General features: G+C 40.6%; 1 protein-coding gene across 1 annotated transcript in view; it reads right to left on the reverse strand.

The window, feature by feature from the left end:
• The window catches only part of NT5DC1 (5'-nucleotidase domain containing 1), a 126311-nt gene extending 116335 nt beyond the window's left edge, over positions 1 to 9976 (reverse strand). The window contains exons 1-5 of the mRNA XM_065734685.1: positions 9843 to 9976; positions 8327 to 8418; positions 6616 to 6687; positions 5081 to 5187; positions 2757 to 2836 (exon numbers count right to left, since the gene is read on the reverse strand). Coding sequence (XP_065590757.1) covers positions 2757 to 2836; positions 5081 to 5187; positions 6616 to 6687; positions 8327 to 8418; positions 9843 to 9935 — 444 coding nt within the window. The 5' untranslated portion in view covers positions 9936 to 9976. The remainder of the gene's footprint in view (positions 1 to 2756; positions 2837 to 5080; positions 5188 to 6615; positions 6688 to 8326; positions 8419 to 9842) is intronic.
• Between the last annotated feature and the right edge of the window lie 10021 nt (positions 9977 to 19997).

The following is a 19997-nucleotide window of genomic DNA, read 5'->3' on the forward strand; positions in this document are numbered from 1 at the left end:
ATCCCGGTTCATCCACACTGGTCTTTTGCTCCTCCGGCTTGACTTACAGGACTCCGGGACTGCCTGCTCCTGTGCCTTTAAGATTTCCATCTTGAAGAGCATCCAGGCTTCCTGGACCCCTTTACCCTTCAGGAGCAAGTCCCAAGGGACCCTTGCAACAAGTGTCCTGAACAGGTCAAAGTCTGCCCTCCGGAAGTCCAAGGTAATAGTTTTGCTAGTCACCCTCTTGACGGCACCCAGAATAGCAAACTCCACCATTTCATGGTCACTCTGGCCAAGACAATCTCCAACCTTCACATCCCCTACTAGTCCTTCCCTGTTAGTGAAAAGTAGGTCAAGCAAGGCATCTCCCCTGGTAGGCTCTTGCACCAGCTGAGTCAGGAAGCAATCATCCACACATTCTAGAAATCTCAAGGACTGCTTCCTCTGCGCAGTATTGTATTTCCAGCATATATCAGGGAAGTTGAAGTCCCCCATGAGAACGAGTGCTGGCCATCGTGCAACATCTACGAGTTGTTTATAGAACATCTCATCTATTTCTTCATCCTGACTAGGTGGTCTGTAACAGACCCCCACCACGATGTCACTCCTAAGGACTATCCCCCTGATCCTTATCCATAGACACTCTACTTTGTCATTTCCAACCACTAGTTCTTCAACATCAAAACACTCTTTGATATAGAGAGCTATGCCACCACCCTTTCTTCCCTGTCTATCCCTTCTGAAGAGCTTGTAGCCATCAATCCCAGTATTCCAGTCATGGGAGAGGTCCCACCATGTTTCTGTAATAGCTACAAGGTCATAGTTAGCCTGCCTCACAATGGCTTCAAGCTCTTCTTGTTTATTGCCCATGCTGCGTGCATTGGTATAGATGCACTTCAGCTGAGATATCTGCCTCACCCCTTTTTTCAGCACAGCCTCCTTAGGCTCTTTACTGGAGAGCCCTGTTTTATCCCCTTCCCCCGTCACAGCTAGTTTAAAGCTCTCTCAATGAGTCCGGCTAGCTCCTGTGCTAGGATTCGTTTCCCCCTTTGGGATAGGTGTGTCCCATCAACAGATAACAAGCCAGGAGCCGAGTAAACTGTCCCATGGTCAAAAAACCCAAAGTGCCTATCTCTACACCAACCTCTCAGCCAGTTATTCATCACTTGTGTTTTCCTAGCCCATTCTGTGTCCTTCACCGCCCCAGAAGGTATGGAAGCAAACACCACTTGTGCTCCCACCCCTTGAACTAATCGCCCTAATCCCCTAAAATCTCTTTTCATAGTTCGCAGACTTCTCTGAGATATTTCATTGCAGTCTGCCTGAACTACTAGTAATGGGTAGTAGTCAGTGGGGCGTATCAAGTCCGGGAGTCTTCTAGTAATGTCCCTGATTCGAGCCCCAGGGAGACAGCACACTTCCCTGCGGTTTGGGTCTGGTCTGCAAATGGGGCCCTCAGTTCCCTTTAGAAGTGAGCCACCCACTACGATCACCTTCCTTTCTTTCTTAGTAGCAGCAGTCTCAATGCACGGAGGTGACTGCCTTGCCATTGGTGACCTCCTGCGGGAATCTTCCTGCACTTCACCCCTTATCACCTCTTCAACTTCCAATGCTGCAAATCTATTGCTTAGGGGTATCTGGGGGCACTGTTGAGCCACATTTTAGCACAATCCTTTCTCCCTCAACATCAAGTGACTTGTACCAAGTAAAAACTAACTGTAAAATTAAGCAGCACAATACAAATGTGACATCTGAGAGGGGATTCCAAGCTGGGAATGGAGAGGGAATAAGATTAATCAGGCATGAAATTAAAACTCTTATGACATACCTGTCCTCGTTGTTTACCAATAAGCTAGTTTTAGGTAATTATTCATGCAGTAGTTGGACTTAAGCAGCAATCTGCTCAGCATGCTACTTTGGAGCTAAGCCTAAATCATCAAGTTAAGTGATAGTCAAAGGGACTGCAGATACCCATCTCATAATTCTGAATTCCAGTGCGCAGACAAAGTTTGGTGTCTCCAATTTCTAGTGCTGCTTTCCTATAATATCTTCAGACAGAAGATCATATCCGTATCTCATCAACATCAAGGTGTTTTATTTAATGAAAAAAGCCCTCTTTTACAGCTACCCTCAAGTTTCAACTCTTCTTTGACCCAAATGAATCAAATGACATCAAACATCACAGATACTATTTAAGCTACATTGTATATCTAAGAAGCATTGAAAATAAAGTTGAAGCAACTCCATTTACCACCTTGAAATTTAATTTATTGCTTAAAGAAAAAAAACAACTGGAAAAATCACAATATTCCATAGATTTATTTATGCCTTCGTACACTGATCATCACACTTGGGACACAAAACAAGTTTAAGAAGAAAGGCTGGAAATAGGGTTTCAACTACTTAGCATTTCTTGCAAACTAGCAAACCAAATTATCCTTTAGATTTAATTCACATACCATCAAGTACGATTAAAGATTTTGAAGAGCAATATTCTATGTATCACAGAACAAACTTCTAAGAGAAGAACATATCCTAGCTATTTGTGCCCTCTGGTGGAAGTGCCTTTACTCTGACCATGCCAAGTAGATCACAAGTAACTTGGGAGAAGCTTTAATACACTGCTAAGTCTGGCATGAAAAATTCCAAACTAGAAAGAAGAGCTAAAGACCTGAACCTCACTGAATGTATTACTTGCATGCATTATTAAATTCACACAGCACGTGAAGCAGAAAGATAAAGGAGCATCTAGTTTCAAAAAGTTCAGTTCTTACCTGATCTAAACTGTCCACAACCCTTGCACACAGGAGGGCTCCTGGTAGGTCAAAATAATTATCATACAAATAGTATTTGGCTGGAAAAAAACAAAACACAAATACTCTACTTTTTAAATACATATTGTATGGTTTCATCATAAATAAAAAGTACATTTACAAAATATTATAAAAGGCTACTTGAATTTTAGTGATAAAAAACATTCTCTGTTTCCCAACTTAGCACATTTGTTAGCTTTTATTTCTACTTCTGATTCTCATGATTGGCAATTGACAATGGTTAACTTGCACCAAAGCAGTAAGATTTTAGGTAAACATTTTAAAACTCTGTAAGTTACAGTGAAAGAGATGGAAGAGAACAATGAGTCTTAAAAGTCAAGGCAGTGTTGTTCAACTCTTCCAAAATATCGATTTCTCCAACAGTAAGAAATACAATGAGTTTGGAAAGTTGTTTCAGCAAATATTTGACAGGTCTTACATAGAATCATATAATCATTAAGGTTGGAAAGGTCTACTAAGGTCATCCAGTTCAACCATCAACTCATCAAACTTGCAGGTAGGAAAGAGATCAACTCTTACTGACTACAGCCCTTCTTAAATAACTTCTGAATTTGGAGTATTAATGGGAATTGAAGCCATTTGGTAGTTTAGTTTTCAAAATTCTTTTCCCACCTCTTCTGAGCTACCAAGAATTGCACTATGTTCCCCTAGCTGATCTTACATACTAATTATTTCCTTTTGATAACGCTGACCTGGTCTGTCATGAGACTGTTGAATTGCTTCACTTTGGTGATGCAGAGCAATTTTATTTTGAAAATCTCACAACAATATAATTTGTCATAAAGTGAAATAAAATGTAAAGAATAAACTGTTTTTGAAAGCAGCATCTTGTAAAATACAAATCAAAGCTGAATGAATCAAAACAATTAATTAGACAGATGCATTTTATTTACCAAAAAGGATTATTTAAACATTACTGAAACAAAACAGGAAAATAGAAGCAACCTGTTTCAGTGTTTCTCAACAATGCTTTCCAGGATTTCCAGATTTCAACAAAACTGCTGCTCTAGCTGTAGAGCTTACCTAAACTTCCTTGCTACTCAGATCTTACATTTGTCTACAAGTGGCACACTGTAGGAGTGTCTCATAACTGATTAACATGGGATTTTGTCTTTGTTTCATTGTTTAAATTGGAATTTCCAAGGAAATTCCTGACACTCTCATCTCAAGTGTCTGGGCAAAGAGACAGGATCCCCTGTGGACTAATTTCACCCTCAAGACGTGCTTCGGCATTTGAGATGAACCACCTAATACAGAGGCTGGAATGACTTCCTTAGGATGTGTTTTCTAAGGACACGATTATAAAGACAGAATATTAGCCTAACAGGAAGCATGCTCACATTATTCTGAGGCCCCAAAACAGAACAAAATAGTCGAAGTGTGCAAATAATCCTCCCAGACTTAGGTCACATTGAGCACTTCTTTTCAGGGAGTAAAATGACTTAACAGGTGATGTTGTTTTTTTTAATTCATTATCTCACCTGTGCCGTCTCTTATGTATATTACACAAATAAACAAAATAAAGATTAATATTCACAAAAGAGACAACTGAATAACAAATACAAAAGGTTTACTTTCGCTTATATAGCTGATGTACTTTTCTACCCAACTGCATAAGATTACCTGTAGTTTAGCATAAGGATGATAAATGAATTTCTGACAGCAAAATGACAAAAAAAAAATCTGTTACGCAGGACAATGCAACAAACAATGAGGATTTTACCTTTCTGTGCATCATTCACATTTAGTAACCTTAAAGAAAATTCAATAGGAAGTTCAAGGTGGCAAGTAAAAATGAAAACTTAATCGCAGTGCCTTCACAACATGACCTCATCTTAAAATTAAGAAATTGTCATCACAAGATGAGTAGCTGTTTCCATACCTATTCTTTTCATTGCACTTCCAGCTTGGCCTCCAGTAAGAATACTGACAGCAATGAGTCAGCAATTAAGAAAGAACCTCAAATTTTCTAAACTTATCCTAAATGAGATTGAGACTATCAACTACTTCATCAAGAAGCAACACACTCATCCCTATAACCAGAACATGTTAGCTTGTCCATTATTTGCTTTATAATTGGCAACTGAAATTTTAGAAGTTAAAAATATAAAAACAACCCTTGCCCCAAACATTCACCTATTCCAGTAATTCTCAGCTCAAGTATTTATTTATTTATTAATAATTATAGGATGAACTAACACTACAATAAGCACCAAAAGGGCCAAAGCAATTTCACAGACCAGTACATTCTGAGTTATAGCTACCTGAGCGGGAAAGCATTCCACTGACTGTACTAAAATGCTTCCATTCTCTCCTTCCATAAATCTGCAGGATCTCTTCAGATGTCATACTCCTAGTGCCATGACTTGCCCTGTTTGATACATTATGAAAAAAAAAAAAAGTTAAAAAGATTCGGACTACTTCTATACAGTATTAAGAAACAATATAATAAATTACTATTGAACACTGAAGTGCATGCAAGTTTATCTTCACATCAGAACTAACGAGTTACCAATTAGAAGTTTCCTAGGATTTAAGCTTTTATCACTATACTTATACACTACAATCCCCAATATAAGTTCTACTTCAAAAAGGTCTGGTTGTCTGAGGGCATGGCTACTGTGCCTCACCTCCTAACACAATCACTCTGTGTTGCTCGAATGTTCTCAATTGTATGAGGACATTATACTTGAACTATCAATATACACTGCACAATAAAACACAGAGCAAAAAGCCTATACACCATTATGAAGCCTCATAACATTCACAGAATGCAGGGCAGAGCTGTAGTAGAATTCTAGTTTAAACCCTCAAAGCGGCTACGTAATACAGAAATGCATACAAGGCTTTTCAGGAATTAAAAATCTACTAACTTGACACTCAAACTACGCTCTAAAAGAACATACACATCACAGTTTTGAAGGAAACACAGGAAATGCCAGGATAACTAATCCTGTAACACTCCTCCCTTTACATTAATATATCATCACATCTTGAATTCTATGCGTAGCTCTTTGAAATTCACAATACTAACTGAATTTCTGAGTCTAACAAAGACTTGCAGATATTTTTTTCCTTATTTAATAGAATCACAGAACAATTTGTGTTGGAAGGGACCTTTATAGATCACTTAGTTCCTACCTGCCCTGCCACAGGCAGGGACACCTTCCAAAGATCTGATTTTCCCTAGCATTTTCAATCTCATGTTAAAAATAAATAAATAAATGGAAGGAGGAAGTAAAGATGTACTAAAATTATGACTCAAGGGAAAATTTAACTTTTAAGAGGAAAAAAAGACAAACCTTTCCAAGAGAGTGTGTCAGTTTCTGTGTTTAATCTACCTCAGGCTATTTAAGTTACACGTAGCACATCTGCAAGAATTTTGAATATGTATGGTACAAAGACAATTGCTCTGTCATTAACATTAGTCATTAGCACTGATTGAGTCAAGTTACTCAGAATTCAAAGAAAAACCTTACCCTGGATCTTAGCAGAATTGGACAGAGTACATTGGTAGCCACTGAAAAAAGTGAATTTAGTTTCAAGATCAGTATGCACTCAATCGTAGATGTTTATCAAAAATTATATATTCTTCCTAGAAGCTAATATGGAAATATTATGAAAATACTAGGTCTATAACATTAAGAGGTACTGAACACTAGGTTACCCAAGAGTATTTAATTTTTTATATAAATATATACTGAAACCAGTATTTAAATGTTTAATAAAACTGAGATGACTTTCAAAAAGAAGATAAAAATGTTTGTTTGTTTAATAATAAACATATAGTCAGTACTACCTCAGAACTGTTCCATCTTCTGCAAGCTTCAGGAAGTTTCCATCTTCAAGGTCCAACGCCAAGCCTTTACAACTAAAAATAATTGGTTTTTTTAGAGGAAGAAACAAGAAAAATGTTTTCAGAAGAACGCTTCTCAGTATCAGAACAGTGAAATGCTGTTACAAAAGCTATATAACAATGCCACTTAAAAGCAGCAAGTCACAACCCCTCAAGCACTCCCATGTTTTAAAGTAACGTATGCAAATACATATCATTACAGTGAGGGCTGGATTTCACTTACATAGCAAATTCCTACTAAATAAATCCAGTTCCATTGTTCTGTGAGTTCACAGTGATTATTCATATAGATAGGGTTGGAAGATTAAGGTCTGTACATATACAACTAAGAAACATGACGTTTAAACCACTATTTCTATTAAAGAAAATTAAATACGCATTTTGATTGTACCACCCTTCCTTACTCCCTTGACAGTAACACCAATATTAAGAAAGAGACAGATAAAATGTCAACGAGACAACAGAATACCTAAAGAGTGTGTGAAGCAGAGGCACTGTCAGGCTAGTGTGCACTCACAGGGTGAAGGCTAGCTACGCTGTGTAGAATAGATGTGCCATTGTAGTTCCTAACTCATCTAGCAAATTCACACCTTTCAGAAAAATGAATTCACATTAACTTAGGTTGTTTGAAAAATGAGATCAGAGTTCAGTATCCAAAATAATATTGGAAAAGAAAAAAGTAATGCTTTCTTCATTACGTGTTACATGGTACCCAAAGGAAAGACAACATGCCACGAACACATCAAGCAGTCTGTATCCTTTTACAGATGACACCTGGGTGAGTAGCACCAGTGGGATGCTATGAGCACCGTGGGCTTGCAGATCCATACTTAGGCACCCCCAGCTCCAGGATGGAACCAAGGTGGGTATATCTAGATCTTAACGATGGATTTCATGCCTCAGAGATATCAAAATATGAGAAATACAGGTACTCTGATTACCAGGTGAGATTTGGAATCAGACACGTGTGGAAATTCACCACTCAAAAAATGAGCTGTAAAACAACTTGAAAACAAAACACCTGTGCTTCTCTTAAGGAAAAAGAAAACGAAAACCAACAGCAGTAACCTGACCTTCAACCTGACCCTCACACTCCTGCCACAGATAATAACCTACAGAACATCAGTGATTCACATCAAAGTTCCACCTCAGTTACCACTGAATTCAGACCAGAAACTTGCATTTTAGCCTCTGACATTACAGCTTTGTGCCTAAAGCATCACTCAAGGGCTACTTCTTGGCACGTCGCCTTTCCTCAGATCCTGAGAAGAATGTTGGGATTATTCTGCCTTACACAAAGAAAAACCACATCTGTAAGGAGAAACGTGGAGGTATGACTAAATTCTGATTGTCACTGTATTTACCAATTGAGCTATAGAAGAAAAAGGTGTATCTCAGCAAGTTAAACCACAGTTGGGAATTAATAGGAAGCACAAAGCAAGCTTGAATACTCAGTTGTCACTTCAAAACACGTTAGAAGTATCTCATGAAAAATATTTGTAGCTTTAAATACTTGTTGGAAAAATCCTGAAATGACCTATTTGGTTTGACAGACTTAATAATTGTCTAAGAGGCTGTATTCCATGCCTCGTAAAAGTACAGTATAAATAAAGGAAGTTACGAAGAAAGTGTATGTTACTTTCAGCATACTTACCAAAAGTCTAAGCTTTCTGGATTTAGAGTCAGCAAGTCTTTGTCATAACCCTTCTCCGTTACCAGATACTGAGCAAAACTATCATATATTAGCTATAGATGGGGAAAAAAAAAATTAAAAAGGCATTATTACATTGATTAAGGTACCTAAGGACAGTGTTCCCCTGGAAAGGTGTGAACCTTAGTACCACCTAAGAAGAGGCAAACAAGGAACCTGGGGATCCTGCCCTACAACATCTTCCCAGTAGTGCCTGAGGTTATTCCTGGCTGGCTGGAAAACAGCTCAAGAAGCTCATGCAAGAGTTCTGGGGCCATTTTTCTACCATAGCCAACTGTACAGCACACTACCCTACTGTCACAATGCTTCAAGACAGCTAGTAAACAAAGACTGCAAGCACCCAAGGCCAGTCAGTACTTTCCCTTTCCAAGTCTTCTTTTTATTTATTTCACGGTCACCCTGATTCAACAAGTGGCATCTGAACCTGTCAATAAACGGACAGCAGACATTTTAAACATCCCTGATAAAACATATTCTGAAGAAAGCAACAAGTACTAAGTAAACTATTCATGAGGCCAGAAAGAATATTGTTAAAGTGTAGTACAACATTCAGCCATTTCTTACTGTAATGTGCTGGTAAAGTTGCACAAGTAGATTTACACAGCTGATGCCTGGTCTTTAAGTGAAATACAAAAAAACAGAAACAAAAAAAATAGCAATCATTTTCTTTTTCTCATAGATCCTTCATTAAAGCTGATCTCCAAAAGCTGCTCTTGGAATGACTATGAATAGTGAGAAAGACAAACAGTAAGAGCTGCATCTTCTGATGCTCCTTGCCAGCATCTGATGCATTGGAAGTTCCATACAAATGTGTGTGAGAACTTCTTCTCAGTGCAGTGACGGAGCACTGGCACAGGCTGCACAGAGAGATAGTGGAGTCTCCTTGTCTGGAGATGTTCAAGACACACCTGGACGCCTACCTGTGCAACCTGGGCTAGGGAGCTGCTTTGGCAGGGGGTTGGACTACATGATCTCTGCAGGTCCCCTCCAACCCCTACAATTCTGTGATTTTAAAGTGCTGAAAGGGGCCAGGCAGCGCTGAGGCAGAAGTCACAGCTCACACCAGCAGGCTCCGGCTCTGCCGGACAGCAGCACAGAGGCAGATGCTGAACGCCCTTACGCTCGCTGTTCTAAGCACGAGAAAGTTCGCGCAAAGCATTTCTAACTGCCTGCAACTCCTCGCGATCAGGCGGGGAGACTCCGCCTTCCCCAGCACCGCTCCAGGCAGGAGAGCTCGCCGGAGGCGCAGTTTCCAAGGCAAAGCCACCGCAGGGCTCACGGCTCGGGCTGAGGCCTGTCGCGGGGGCAAAGCGACACGCTCCCGCTTCCCCCCTCTGCTCACGTTTCCCGGCGGCTCTCCGCCCCTCCGCGGGGCTGTCCCCGCACCCCGGACTCCCCCCGGCCCCGCGCAACCCCACCCTCCCATCCGCTCGGGCGGTCGCGCTGTGCCCGCGCTCACCGTGGCGGTCTGCGGAAGGTGGTAGCGGCACAGCGTGTGATCCAGATCGAAGCCCATCACCTCGCAGTCGGACAGGGAGAAGTACTGCTGCATGGCCGCGCCGCCGCCGCCGCCGCGGGAGGCGGGCGGAGGAGGAAGAGAAGGAGGAAGGCGCACGGGCGGTGCTTCCTGCGGCGCGGGGCAGCGCGGCCGCAGTTCCTCCGCCCCGCCCCGCCCCGGCTCCGCCCCGCCGCGCTGAGCCCGCCCTCACCTGCGCGGGGCCCGGCTGAAGGCGGAGGGATGGCGGCTCTGAGTTCGGCCGCTGAAGTTTACACAAAGCCTTTCTCGCTCATGCGTTTGAGAACGGCGGGGATCCCGCTGAGCGCTAAGGTAGCTGCGGCTGGTGGAGGGCTTTGCACGCAGTGAGCGTCCCGAGGGCGGTACGCTGTGAGTGAGGAAATGCTGCGTTTGGAAAAAAACCGATGAGAGCTGCAATGAGTTAATTCTGTTCCCTGTGGTTGAACCTGCATGTACTGCCTATTCTAGGCCAAGGCGTGGGGTGATTAAGTAGCTGCTCTTGAACACTTGCACACAGGTCTTCTGCATTCCTCCCTAGAATTCATTTCACTGTCTAGATACAGTGATATCATCAAAATACAAGAAAATACTAGTATGCTAATGCTAATCGTATAGTGTCAGAGCAAGAAAGACTTGGTTTGTGTGATGTTACCTTCAACCATGCTATTGCAGCTTCTTTCAAAGGATTTCAGAATATCCTATGGACATTAATATCCATTCTAATATACATATACACTAGATATTACAAATTCTCCGTATGTTGTATGTATACAGTTCTATCTATCTATCCGTAGGCTGCCCTGAAAGTAATGCCTCCTATTTATTTCTGTGGCAACTACAATACAAGGAGTGCAATAACACTATCTGATAGAGCAGATTCTCAGCTACAAAATGCTGTTTTTTAAACAGAGCTAACCACCATCAGCTGTGCACTTTTGTCAGTGATGAGCAAGAGCCTGTATGCCACACTCATAAAAAACTACACTGGTAAAGGTGATCCGTTGTCACCACTGCTGAACTGCATCGCCCAGTGTCCTGCTGTGCTCATGTACACTGCTTGGTCTCCATACACAATCAGTCAGCAAGCTTCAGTGGATGCTGACATTCTGTCAGACTGCCTCTCTGCTGCCAGCTGTCATGGGGAAACAAAATGTAAGAATATTGGTGGGAAGGTTCAACCTCTACTGGTGTACTACCAACACCTCTGACATAGTGAGCCAACATCATAAAATATGAGGCATTACTTTCGGAGCAGCCCTTCTACATAGTGGCACACGCATATATTTCAGATATATATGCTCAAATACATAAAAATATGTGTATATTTACGTGTGTTTTCCAAAGGAACAGGTGTAAAATGTGAGCATGTAGAGGAGATATTCATCTAGGATCTTGCACACAGCAGTGGTCACAGCCGTCAGGATGAGGGAACTCTGAGCATGAGGTCATTTTTCTACCCAGAGCTGCCCTCTTAGGAAACATGGAGCAAATTCCTGCCTCACTGAAGTCAGTGGTGACAAATTTCTATTGACTTCAGTAGGTTCAAGTGCTAATGCTAACCTCACATTAATGCAGTCTGTCTGACTTGAAGACTTGTAGCAATACATCCCACTTCGGGAATTCTCTTGTTCCAGTAGGTGGTTTTTCTTTGCTTGTTTGTTTTGTTTTCCCCAAAAAGGCCTGATGAAGCTTACCAAATGTTGCTTATATCATAGCATTTTAAATTTATAGTGTTGCTTTCCATGCATGTTAAACATTTTATGTTTATGCAAGCTCACTACAAAACCAATTTAACACACTATTGTATTGGAACAGCTGGAGTGATCTCTACTCACTATCAAAAGCAATCACGAACATTCAGATTTTGTGAGTAGTGCACGATAATAGTTGCAGTAATGAGAAGCTATCTCACAATTTACAGCACAAAAGCACTTTAATTTTAAAGTGCCTTTCAGTCATTTAAGCAATGGAGCAACTCATCGAGTTAAATTTCAGGTATATGAGGCTGAAGGTTAAATTAGAACTGTGACAAAAGAAAAAATAGGAAATGTTGATTAAGAGGATAGGTTTTCATTTCTGGGAAAGGAGAAGACAAATGAAAGAATATCACCTTCATCTTCAGTATCTCAGCACCATCCTGATAAAAGGAAGCTCTTAATAGTTTACTTTGACCCACAACCCCAAGGTTTGTTTCTTTCTCTTTTGTGTGAAAAGCTTTGTATTGTCTCACAATTTCTTGCTTTCAGATGAGTCCTTCAAATGTCCTGACAGCCCACACTAGCACCTTTCTCAGAACAATGAAGTGTTTGATTGAAATCCCTCATAATATTTGACCCATCTTAATCTGTTAACAACATCCTTTCAAATTACTTTTTCAGCTCAGTGCTTAAAGTCTGATGGTACCATGGCCAGATCAAGGATGCACACATAACTGTTCCAGTGCCTCACCACCTTCACTGTATAAGATTTATTTCCTTATACCCAACCTAAATCTACCCTCTTTGAGCTTGATGCCTTTTCCCCTTGTTCTATCACCATAGACCCTGCTGAAGAATCTGTCCCCTTCTTTCCTGTAGCTCCATAAGTTCATAAGTTCATAAGTTCATAAGGTTGGAAAGGACCTGTAAGATCATCTAGTCCAACCATCCTCCTATCACTATCTCTACCCAACTACTAAATTAAATCCTTTAGCACCTCATCTAAACGCTTCTTGAACAGCGCTAGGGATGGTGCCTCAACCAACTCCCTAGGCAGGCCATTCCAGTGCCTGACCACTCTTTCAGAAAAGAAATGCTTCCTCAGGTCTAATCTAAATCTTCCCCGGCGCAACTTGTGGCCATTCCCTCTCGTCCTGTCGTTATTTATCAGGGAGAAGAGGCCCACCCCCTCCTCACCACAACCCCCCTTCAGGAAGTGGTAGAGTGCAATAAGGTCTCCTCTGAGCCTCCTCTTCTCCAGACTAAACAATCCCAGCTCCCTCAGCCGCTCCTCATAAGACTTGTGCTCCAGACCCCTCACCAGTTTTGTTGCCCTTCTCTGAACACGCTCCAGGGCCTCAATGTCCTTCTTGTAGTGAGGGGCCCAAAACTGAACACAGTACTCGAGGTGCGGCCGTACCAGAGCTGAGTATAGGGGGATGATCACCTCCCTGCTCCTGCTGGCTACACTATTTCTAATACAGGCCAGGATGCCGTTGGCCTTCTTGGCCACCTGGGCACACTGCCGGCTCATGTTGAGCCGAGCATCAACCAACACCCCCAGGTCCTTTTCCTCTCTACATTCTTCAAGCCATTCTGCCCCAAGCCTATAGCATTGCATGGGGTTATTGTGGCCAAAGTGCAGGACCCGGCACTTGGTCTTATTGAACCTCATCCCATTAAGCTCAGCCCAGCTGTTCAGCCTATCCAAATCCCTCTGAAGGGCCTCCCTACCCTCAGGCAGTTTGACACATCCTCCCAACTTTGTGTCATCTGCAAACTTACTGAGGGTACACTCAATTCCCTCATCTAGGTCATCAATAAAGATATTAAACAAGATGGGCCCCAAAACTGACCCTTGGGGGACACCACTCGTAACAGGACGCCAGCTGGACTTAACTCCATTAACCACTACCCTCTGGGCACGGCCCTCCAGCCAGTTCTCCACCCAGAGAAGAGTGAACCTGTCCACACCACGGGCTGCCAGTTTCCTTAGGAGAATACTGTGGGAATATAGATTCTCCGCTATAGATATTGAAAGGCTGCTGTCAGGTCACCTCAGAGCCTTCTCTTCTTCAGGCTGGGCAGCTGAAGCTCTTTCAGCCTTTCCTCATAGGGGAGGTGTTTCATCCCTTAGATAAGTGGTTGTGGATCTGCCTTCTATGGAGATATTCAAGACTCACCTGGACACCTACCCTACCCATTGTAAGGTACCTACAGATTTGCAGGGCATTTGAACTTGATGATCCTTGAGGTCCCTTCCAAACCCTGATTCTGTGATTTTGCCTTTCTTTGTGCCTCAGCACAGGTCCGGCTCCCACCACTTTGTATGTTCAGAGAGCAGGGTTAATAATGTGTTTCTGAACAAGGGATTGAGTTCACCCTCAATAAGATTTCAGGCAACACCAAGTTGAGAGAAAGTGTTGATCTGGCTGAGGGTAGGAATGCCCTGCAGAGGTATCTGAACAGGCTGGATAGCTGATCTGAGGCCACTGGGATGAAGTTCAACAAGAGCGCATGTCAGGTCCTTCACTTGGGCCATAACAACCCCAGGCAACAATACAGACTTGGGGTAGAGTGGCTGGAAAGCTACATGGAGGTAAGGTTCTTGGTGTGTTAGTCAATGTCCAGCTGATCATGAGTTAGCAGTGTGCCTCAATGGCCAAGAAGGCCAGTGACATCCTGGCTTGTATCAGATAAAACAGAGCCAGCAGGAGCACAGAGGGGATCATCCCCCTGTAGTCAGTTCTGGTGAGACCACACCTCGAGTACTGTGTTCAGTGTTGGGTCCCTCACTACAAGAAGGACATGAGGCCCTGGATTGTGTCCAGTGAAGAGCAATGAAGCTATTAGGGGTCTGGAGCACAAGTCTTATGAGAAGTGTCTGAGGGAGTTAGGATTTTTTAAACTGGAAAAGAAAAGGCTCAGGGAAGGTGTTATTGCCTTCTACAATTACCTGAAAGGAGACTGTAGAGAGACAGGAGTCAGCCTTTTTTCCCATGTAACAGTGATAGGAAAAGAGAGAAAGGCCCTAAGGTCAAGGTTGGATATTAGGCAAAATTTCTTCTCCAATAGGGTGTTCAGGCATTGTCATGGGCTGCACATGGACACAGTGGAGTCACTGTCCCTGGAGGTGTCTTAAGAACTGGGAAGATGTGGCACTGAGGGACATGGTTTGTGGGTATGGTCTGGATGGTTTGGGATGGACTGGATGATCTTAGTGGTCTTTTCCAACCTTAATGATTTTGTGTCTGAGAGTATGAAAGAAACAAGTCGAGTCCAGTGACATACAAAAGGCAAAAGAATCCTGTCAAAACTCTACAGTTAAACCTTACTCGTCTCATAGAGTTTTTAGGCTTCTGAGCAGCCTCCTCATAGTCTTCGTGTTCTTTGTCCGAAAGGGGGCAGCAGTACAGTGCAGTGAGGACCTCCCTGGCCTCATTTGCCAATGATCCTTACTCAGACCACTCTGCTTTACTTCCTTCCCTCAGACTTCAGTTTTACTTTCACGAAGCTGTTTAAGTTCCCAAAAGCTATAATAATAAGTTAATTAAAAGTTAAAAAGGCAGTAGTTCTCCAGATGCTCAGAGTCTTTTTTCATATCTCAAGGACTAGAAGGTCCTCTAAGGTGTGTTTATTGTGCTTTTTGGCCTTCTCAGTTCTTGTAATTTAACTCAGACTGTTCCATGCAACTTGAAAGAAGGAAATTAAAATCAGTGATTTTGTCAGGGTGATTAATAGCCACAGCTGATTGCTAAACTCTTAGAAATTATATATTAAAAGACTCTGAACAGCTGTCTAGCAGTACTTAGGCAGTTTTTTTTTCCTTTCGAACTGGATGGATACTTCATTTAGTCAAAAGAAATTGTAATGAAAATATGCACTTTTTAGAAACTATGCCACACTATACTTCCAAAGTATGTATTTTATGACTAGAGAAGTATGCAGCTCCTATGATCTATGGGACTTTTTTAAATTTCTTCTGTATTTTCCTTTTCAACATGCCTTTATTTTATTTTTGCAATTTTAAGCATAAAATTCAGAGTAAGATTTTTAACTTCTCTGTCTGCTATTGATTCACAGTGTATTCATGTGCATGTACAACTTAGTCTCTTTTGGTTTCATTTTCTTCATCTGTGAAATTGGAATAAATCTGGTTCAGACCAGGATTCTTGCATCATTTGAGTACATTACAGGCATGTGTTTCAAGCCTGACACTTTTCCTAAAGATTTCTTAAAAGACAAGTCTGAGATACATCATTGTGTGTACAGCTAGTGGAAAATGCCACAATCATAAAACTACAGATTTAAAGATAATAGAACTATGAAAGACCTAAAGACAATCATCTTCTTGCCCTGCGGTAAGATCAGTCAGTCTACAAACATTCCTAATAGTCAAATGCCTGACCTCTTCTTAAAAAAGAGCAAAGAGCCATTGAGACAGTTTCTTCTAGTGTTTAGCAACTCCTACACACAAAATATTGTGAGGTTTCTTCCCATTTAGTTTCGACTGTCAAAACTAAGTTCCTATTGCTGTAAAGCATCTTTTTTTTATTACACCTGGTTGTATTCCTAGAGATGTAGGAACTGCATCTGTGTGCATCAGCTTTCTACCTATCTGAAAGCTGTCACTCTTTGCTCTCCCACAATCTTTTTGTTTTTGTCTAGTTCTTTAAGATCCTTCCTTAAAAGATGACTTATTTTGAACCCTGTATCTTTCATTCTCAAAGTGGATGATATTCATTCATTATCAAATTGCTACTTCTTTTTCCTGAAACACAACATAAAAAACTAAACACATATCTCAATATGAGCTGTAACAAACCCAAATTAATTTAACACAGCAATCTGTGTAAAATAATACATGAGCTACATAATTCATTACAATCATCACCACATTAAGCTTTTCAAGATCAAATTCCAAACTATTACTGTAATGAGTGGGGATATATTTTTTTATTCATGTTTTAAAAAAATCATCTTTCTTAAGGAGTGATTAATGTTTTATTTAAGAAAGATTTTCTTCTGTATGTGTTCATTACTGAGTGTACTGGACACATAGAGTGACGTTCTTCAGAGCGACAGTAATAAAATGCTGATAGCAACACTTAAAAATCTCAAATGTAAGAACATATTTTGAATATAAATTGCATTTGATATTTACTGATCTACATCTGCCACTAGAATGTGTCTAGTAATTATCTGATAAAGGGGTAAAAAAGGTATATTGGATTTTGATAGCAAGGAGAAGAAAAGGATCTAGAAGAGTATATTCTAAAATTTTAAATATACACTAAGCCTCAGAAGATTCTATCATTTTTATGTAACTTTTAAAAGATTTTTCAGTCTGTTATTTATTTATTTATTTACTTATTTGCTTATCTATCACAAGTCTGAGAAGGTCAGTCATCTCTTCTTGTTTTTTTTTTTTGTTTGTTTGTTTTTTGTTTTGGAAAACAATATCCACATTTACCTATATTATGTTGAGCTTTCCGCTATTCTCAGAGAAAGGAGGATTTCTGATATTGTTTAAAGAGAGGAATATTAATTTAGGGAAGTTCTGTCAAAGAAGGAGGTTATACTGTTATATCTACAGCAACAGAAATATCTGTTACAAGTGCTTATTATAAGTGAGCATCACTAATGTTGCTTACTTCCTAGCCCTTTAGCTTAGACTAAAAAAGACCATGTCTTCCATGCTGTTTATTACTGGTATAGCATCTTAGTAGACATCTGAGAAAGAAAGAACACTGAAGAGAGAAAAGAAGGTATAAGATGAGAGGTAGAAAAGAGTATGGAAACAAAAGTAAAGGAGTGAGAATATATATTTTCACATTGCTTCAGTTTCATTTGTAAAACTTTATATTTTGAGCAAACTGAGACTACAGCAATGTAAACATAGTAAAAAAATACATAGTGTATTACAGAAAGAATATTTCTAAACACATATATCACTCCAAAAGTAATGCTTCCTATTATTTCCATAGAAACTACAACAGATACAAGGAGCACAATAGCACTGTTCATTAGAGCAAATTATCAGCTACAAAATCCTATATTTTGACATTGTCACCATAAGCTATGCTTTTTCACCAGCAATGAACAAAACTCTGCATGCCATGCTCAAAAATCTGCTTCAGCAGAGGTGACCCACTTTCACAGCTGCTGTGATATCTTTCATTGGCCTGAGCAGATGGAAGTCAGAAGGTGCCAAATCCAGACTATAGGGTGGGTATGGTAGGACAGTTCAGCCAGGACTGGCAGTGTCTTCAAATCAGTATGGAGTCTGGCATTATCATGTTGCTGGAGAAAGGTTGTCTCTTCTCTGATCTGACTCTGGAAGAACAAACTTTTGCTTATTGTCATGATGTAGCATTCAAGAGTTGAAGGTTTGGATGGGTTCAAAGAAATCCAGAAGGATCACACATTTCCTATCCTAAAAGATATTTCACATCCCTTTACTGTCTGAGGGCTGAATCTTGAACTTTTTTTTTATGAGGAATTCACATATCACCACTTCATGAACTGCTGTTTTGGGTCTGGCCCATATCAATGATACCATATGTCATCACTGGCAATGATGCAATCCAGGAAACTGTCACCTTCAGCTTCATATTCATGTTCTTTCTGTTCCTCTGTAAGCATTCATACAACCCATCTGGCACAAATTTTGTGATATTCCAGTTTTGCCACCATCATTTCCAGTGCATGGAAGCTGATATTCAGTTCCATACACAGGTTCTTGGTCACAATCCTTCAAATCACATGAATGAGCAGGTTGAGATAGTCTTCATTTCATGGTATGACAGATGTGCATGGCCATCTGGACATAGCTTGTCTTTCATGTCACTGTTGTCACTGCTGAAACACACCACTCACTGACTTACTGTGTTCACATACATTCTTTGGTCTCCATAAACAATCAGCAAATGTTGATGAATGTCAGTGGGTACATTTTTTCTGCATGGAGGGATTCAGTGGCACACCGTTGCTTCATACATGCTTCCATGTCAGACACTATTTTGTCAGACTGCTCCTCTGTTGCCATTTGCAAGAAGGCAACAAAATGTAATGGAATATTGGAGGAAAGTTTCAATCTCTACTGCCATTCTACCAACATCTGCCTCTGTTGTAATGGGCCAACATAATGAAACAGGAGGCATTACTTTCGGAGCATCCCTCTTGTATGTCAAAACTTCATACAAAAATAATGGTGATGCATGAACTAAGAATGAAAGAAACAGTGAGAATATAGCCACTGACTTCAGAGTAAGAAAGAATGAAGGACATTACATCAATTTTGAGCCCTTTTACATAAAATCAAATATAGAATTCTTCCCAGTGCAGTGACGGAGCAGTGGCACAGCTGCACAGAGAGGTGGTGGAGTCTCCTTCTCTGGAGATGTTCAAGACCCACCTGGATGCCTACCTGTGCAACCTGGGCTAGGGAGCCTGCATGGGCGGGGGGCTTGGACTCAATGATTTCTGGAGGTCCCTTCCATCCCCTACAATTCTGTGATTCTGTGAAATTAATCACCTAAATCTTGGTGTTATACAGCCTCAGATTGTACCTGTGCTTCTGAAGATAGATATTCAAGATAACTCCTTCTAAATAGATTGTACCTTTGGCCATGACTAGGTTATGATGTCTACGATTGTTTCCTGAATGTAACCATTTCCCTGTCTGCTGCTTCCCAATATAGATTTGAAGTAAACACCAGGATTGTGTTGCTTGCACTTTCTTTTTCATATGAAAAACATGTAACTGCACACCCTGAGGTTGCTATAAGGTACTTTGATCTAATATGAATGGTGAATGAACAGTGTACAGGGTTCATTATTTTCATTCATATATGCTTATATGTAACATTTCAGTAATTTAAAGTAATTTACAAGTTGTGCTTCTTTATGGAGTATATCAGTATTTTCTAATTGCACTTTTTTAGCTCTTCATAAGGTGCTCTTTCCCACTTGAAGTGGTCAGGAGAGGCTGTTGATTTTATTTTTGAAAACTCATCTCATTTACAAGTGAAATTATGTGTGTAATACTTTGATACACTATCGCTTTCTATCTCTTCCTTTTCAGACTTCTCTGCTTCTTGACGCAACTCTAGTTTCTGAAGATGAAGATGGTAAGTCAAGTCATCCATAGCACTGAATACAAAGTTATGTGAGAGATGAGCTAGACCCATGATAAAAACCTCAATAAATGTATACATTTTTTAAATTTATAGACCATAGCAAGATCAGTTTTGGAATACATTTTCTTGAAATAATGTTTAAGTCATATTTACTGATAATTCTTTGTCATTTACTCAGTACTTTTTCCCACTTAGAGATAGATTTCATTAGTATTCTTTTCTGTGCCTAAGAAAGCTACAGACTGATTTTATTCAGAAAG

This window comes from Cyrtonyx montezumae, unplaced genomic scaffold (assembly GCF_038088225.1).
Source record: "Cyrtonyx montezumae isolate F1298 unplaced genomic scaffold, pur_monq_1.0 scaffold_0, whole genome shotgun sequence".
Classification (NCBI taxonomy): Eukaryota; Metazoa; Chordata; class Aves; order Galliformes; family Odontophoridae; genus Cyrtonyx; species Cyrtonyx montezumae.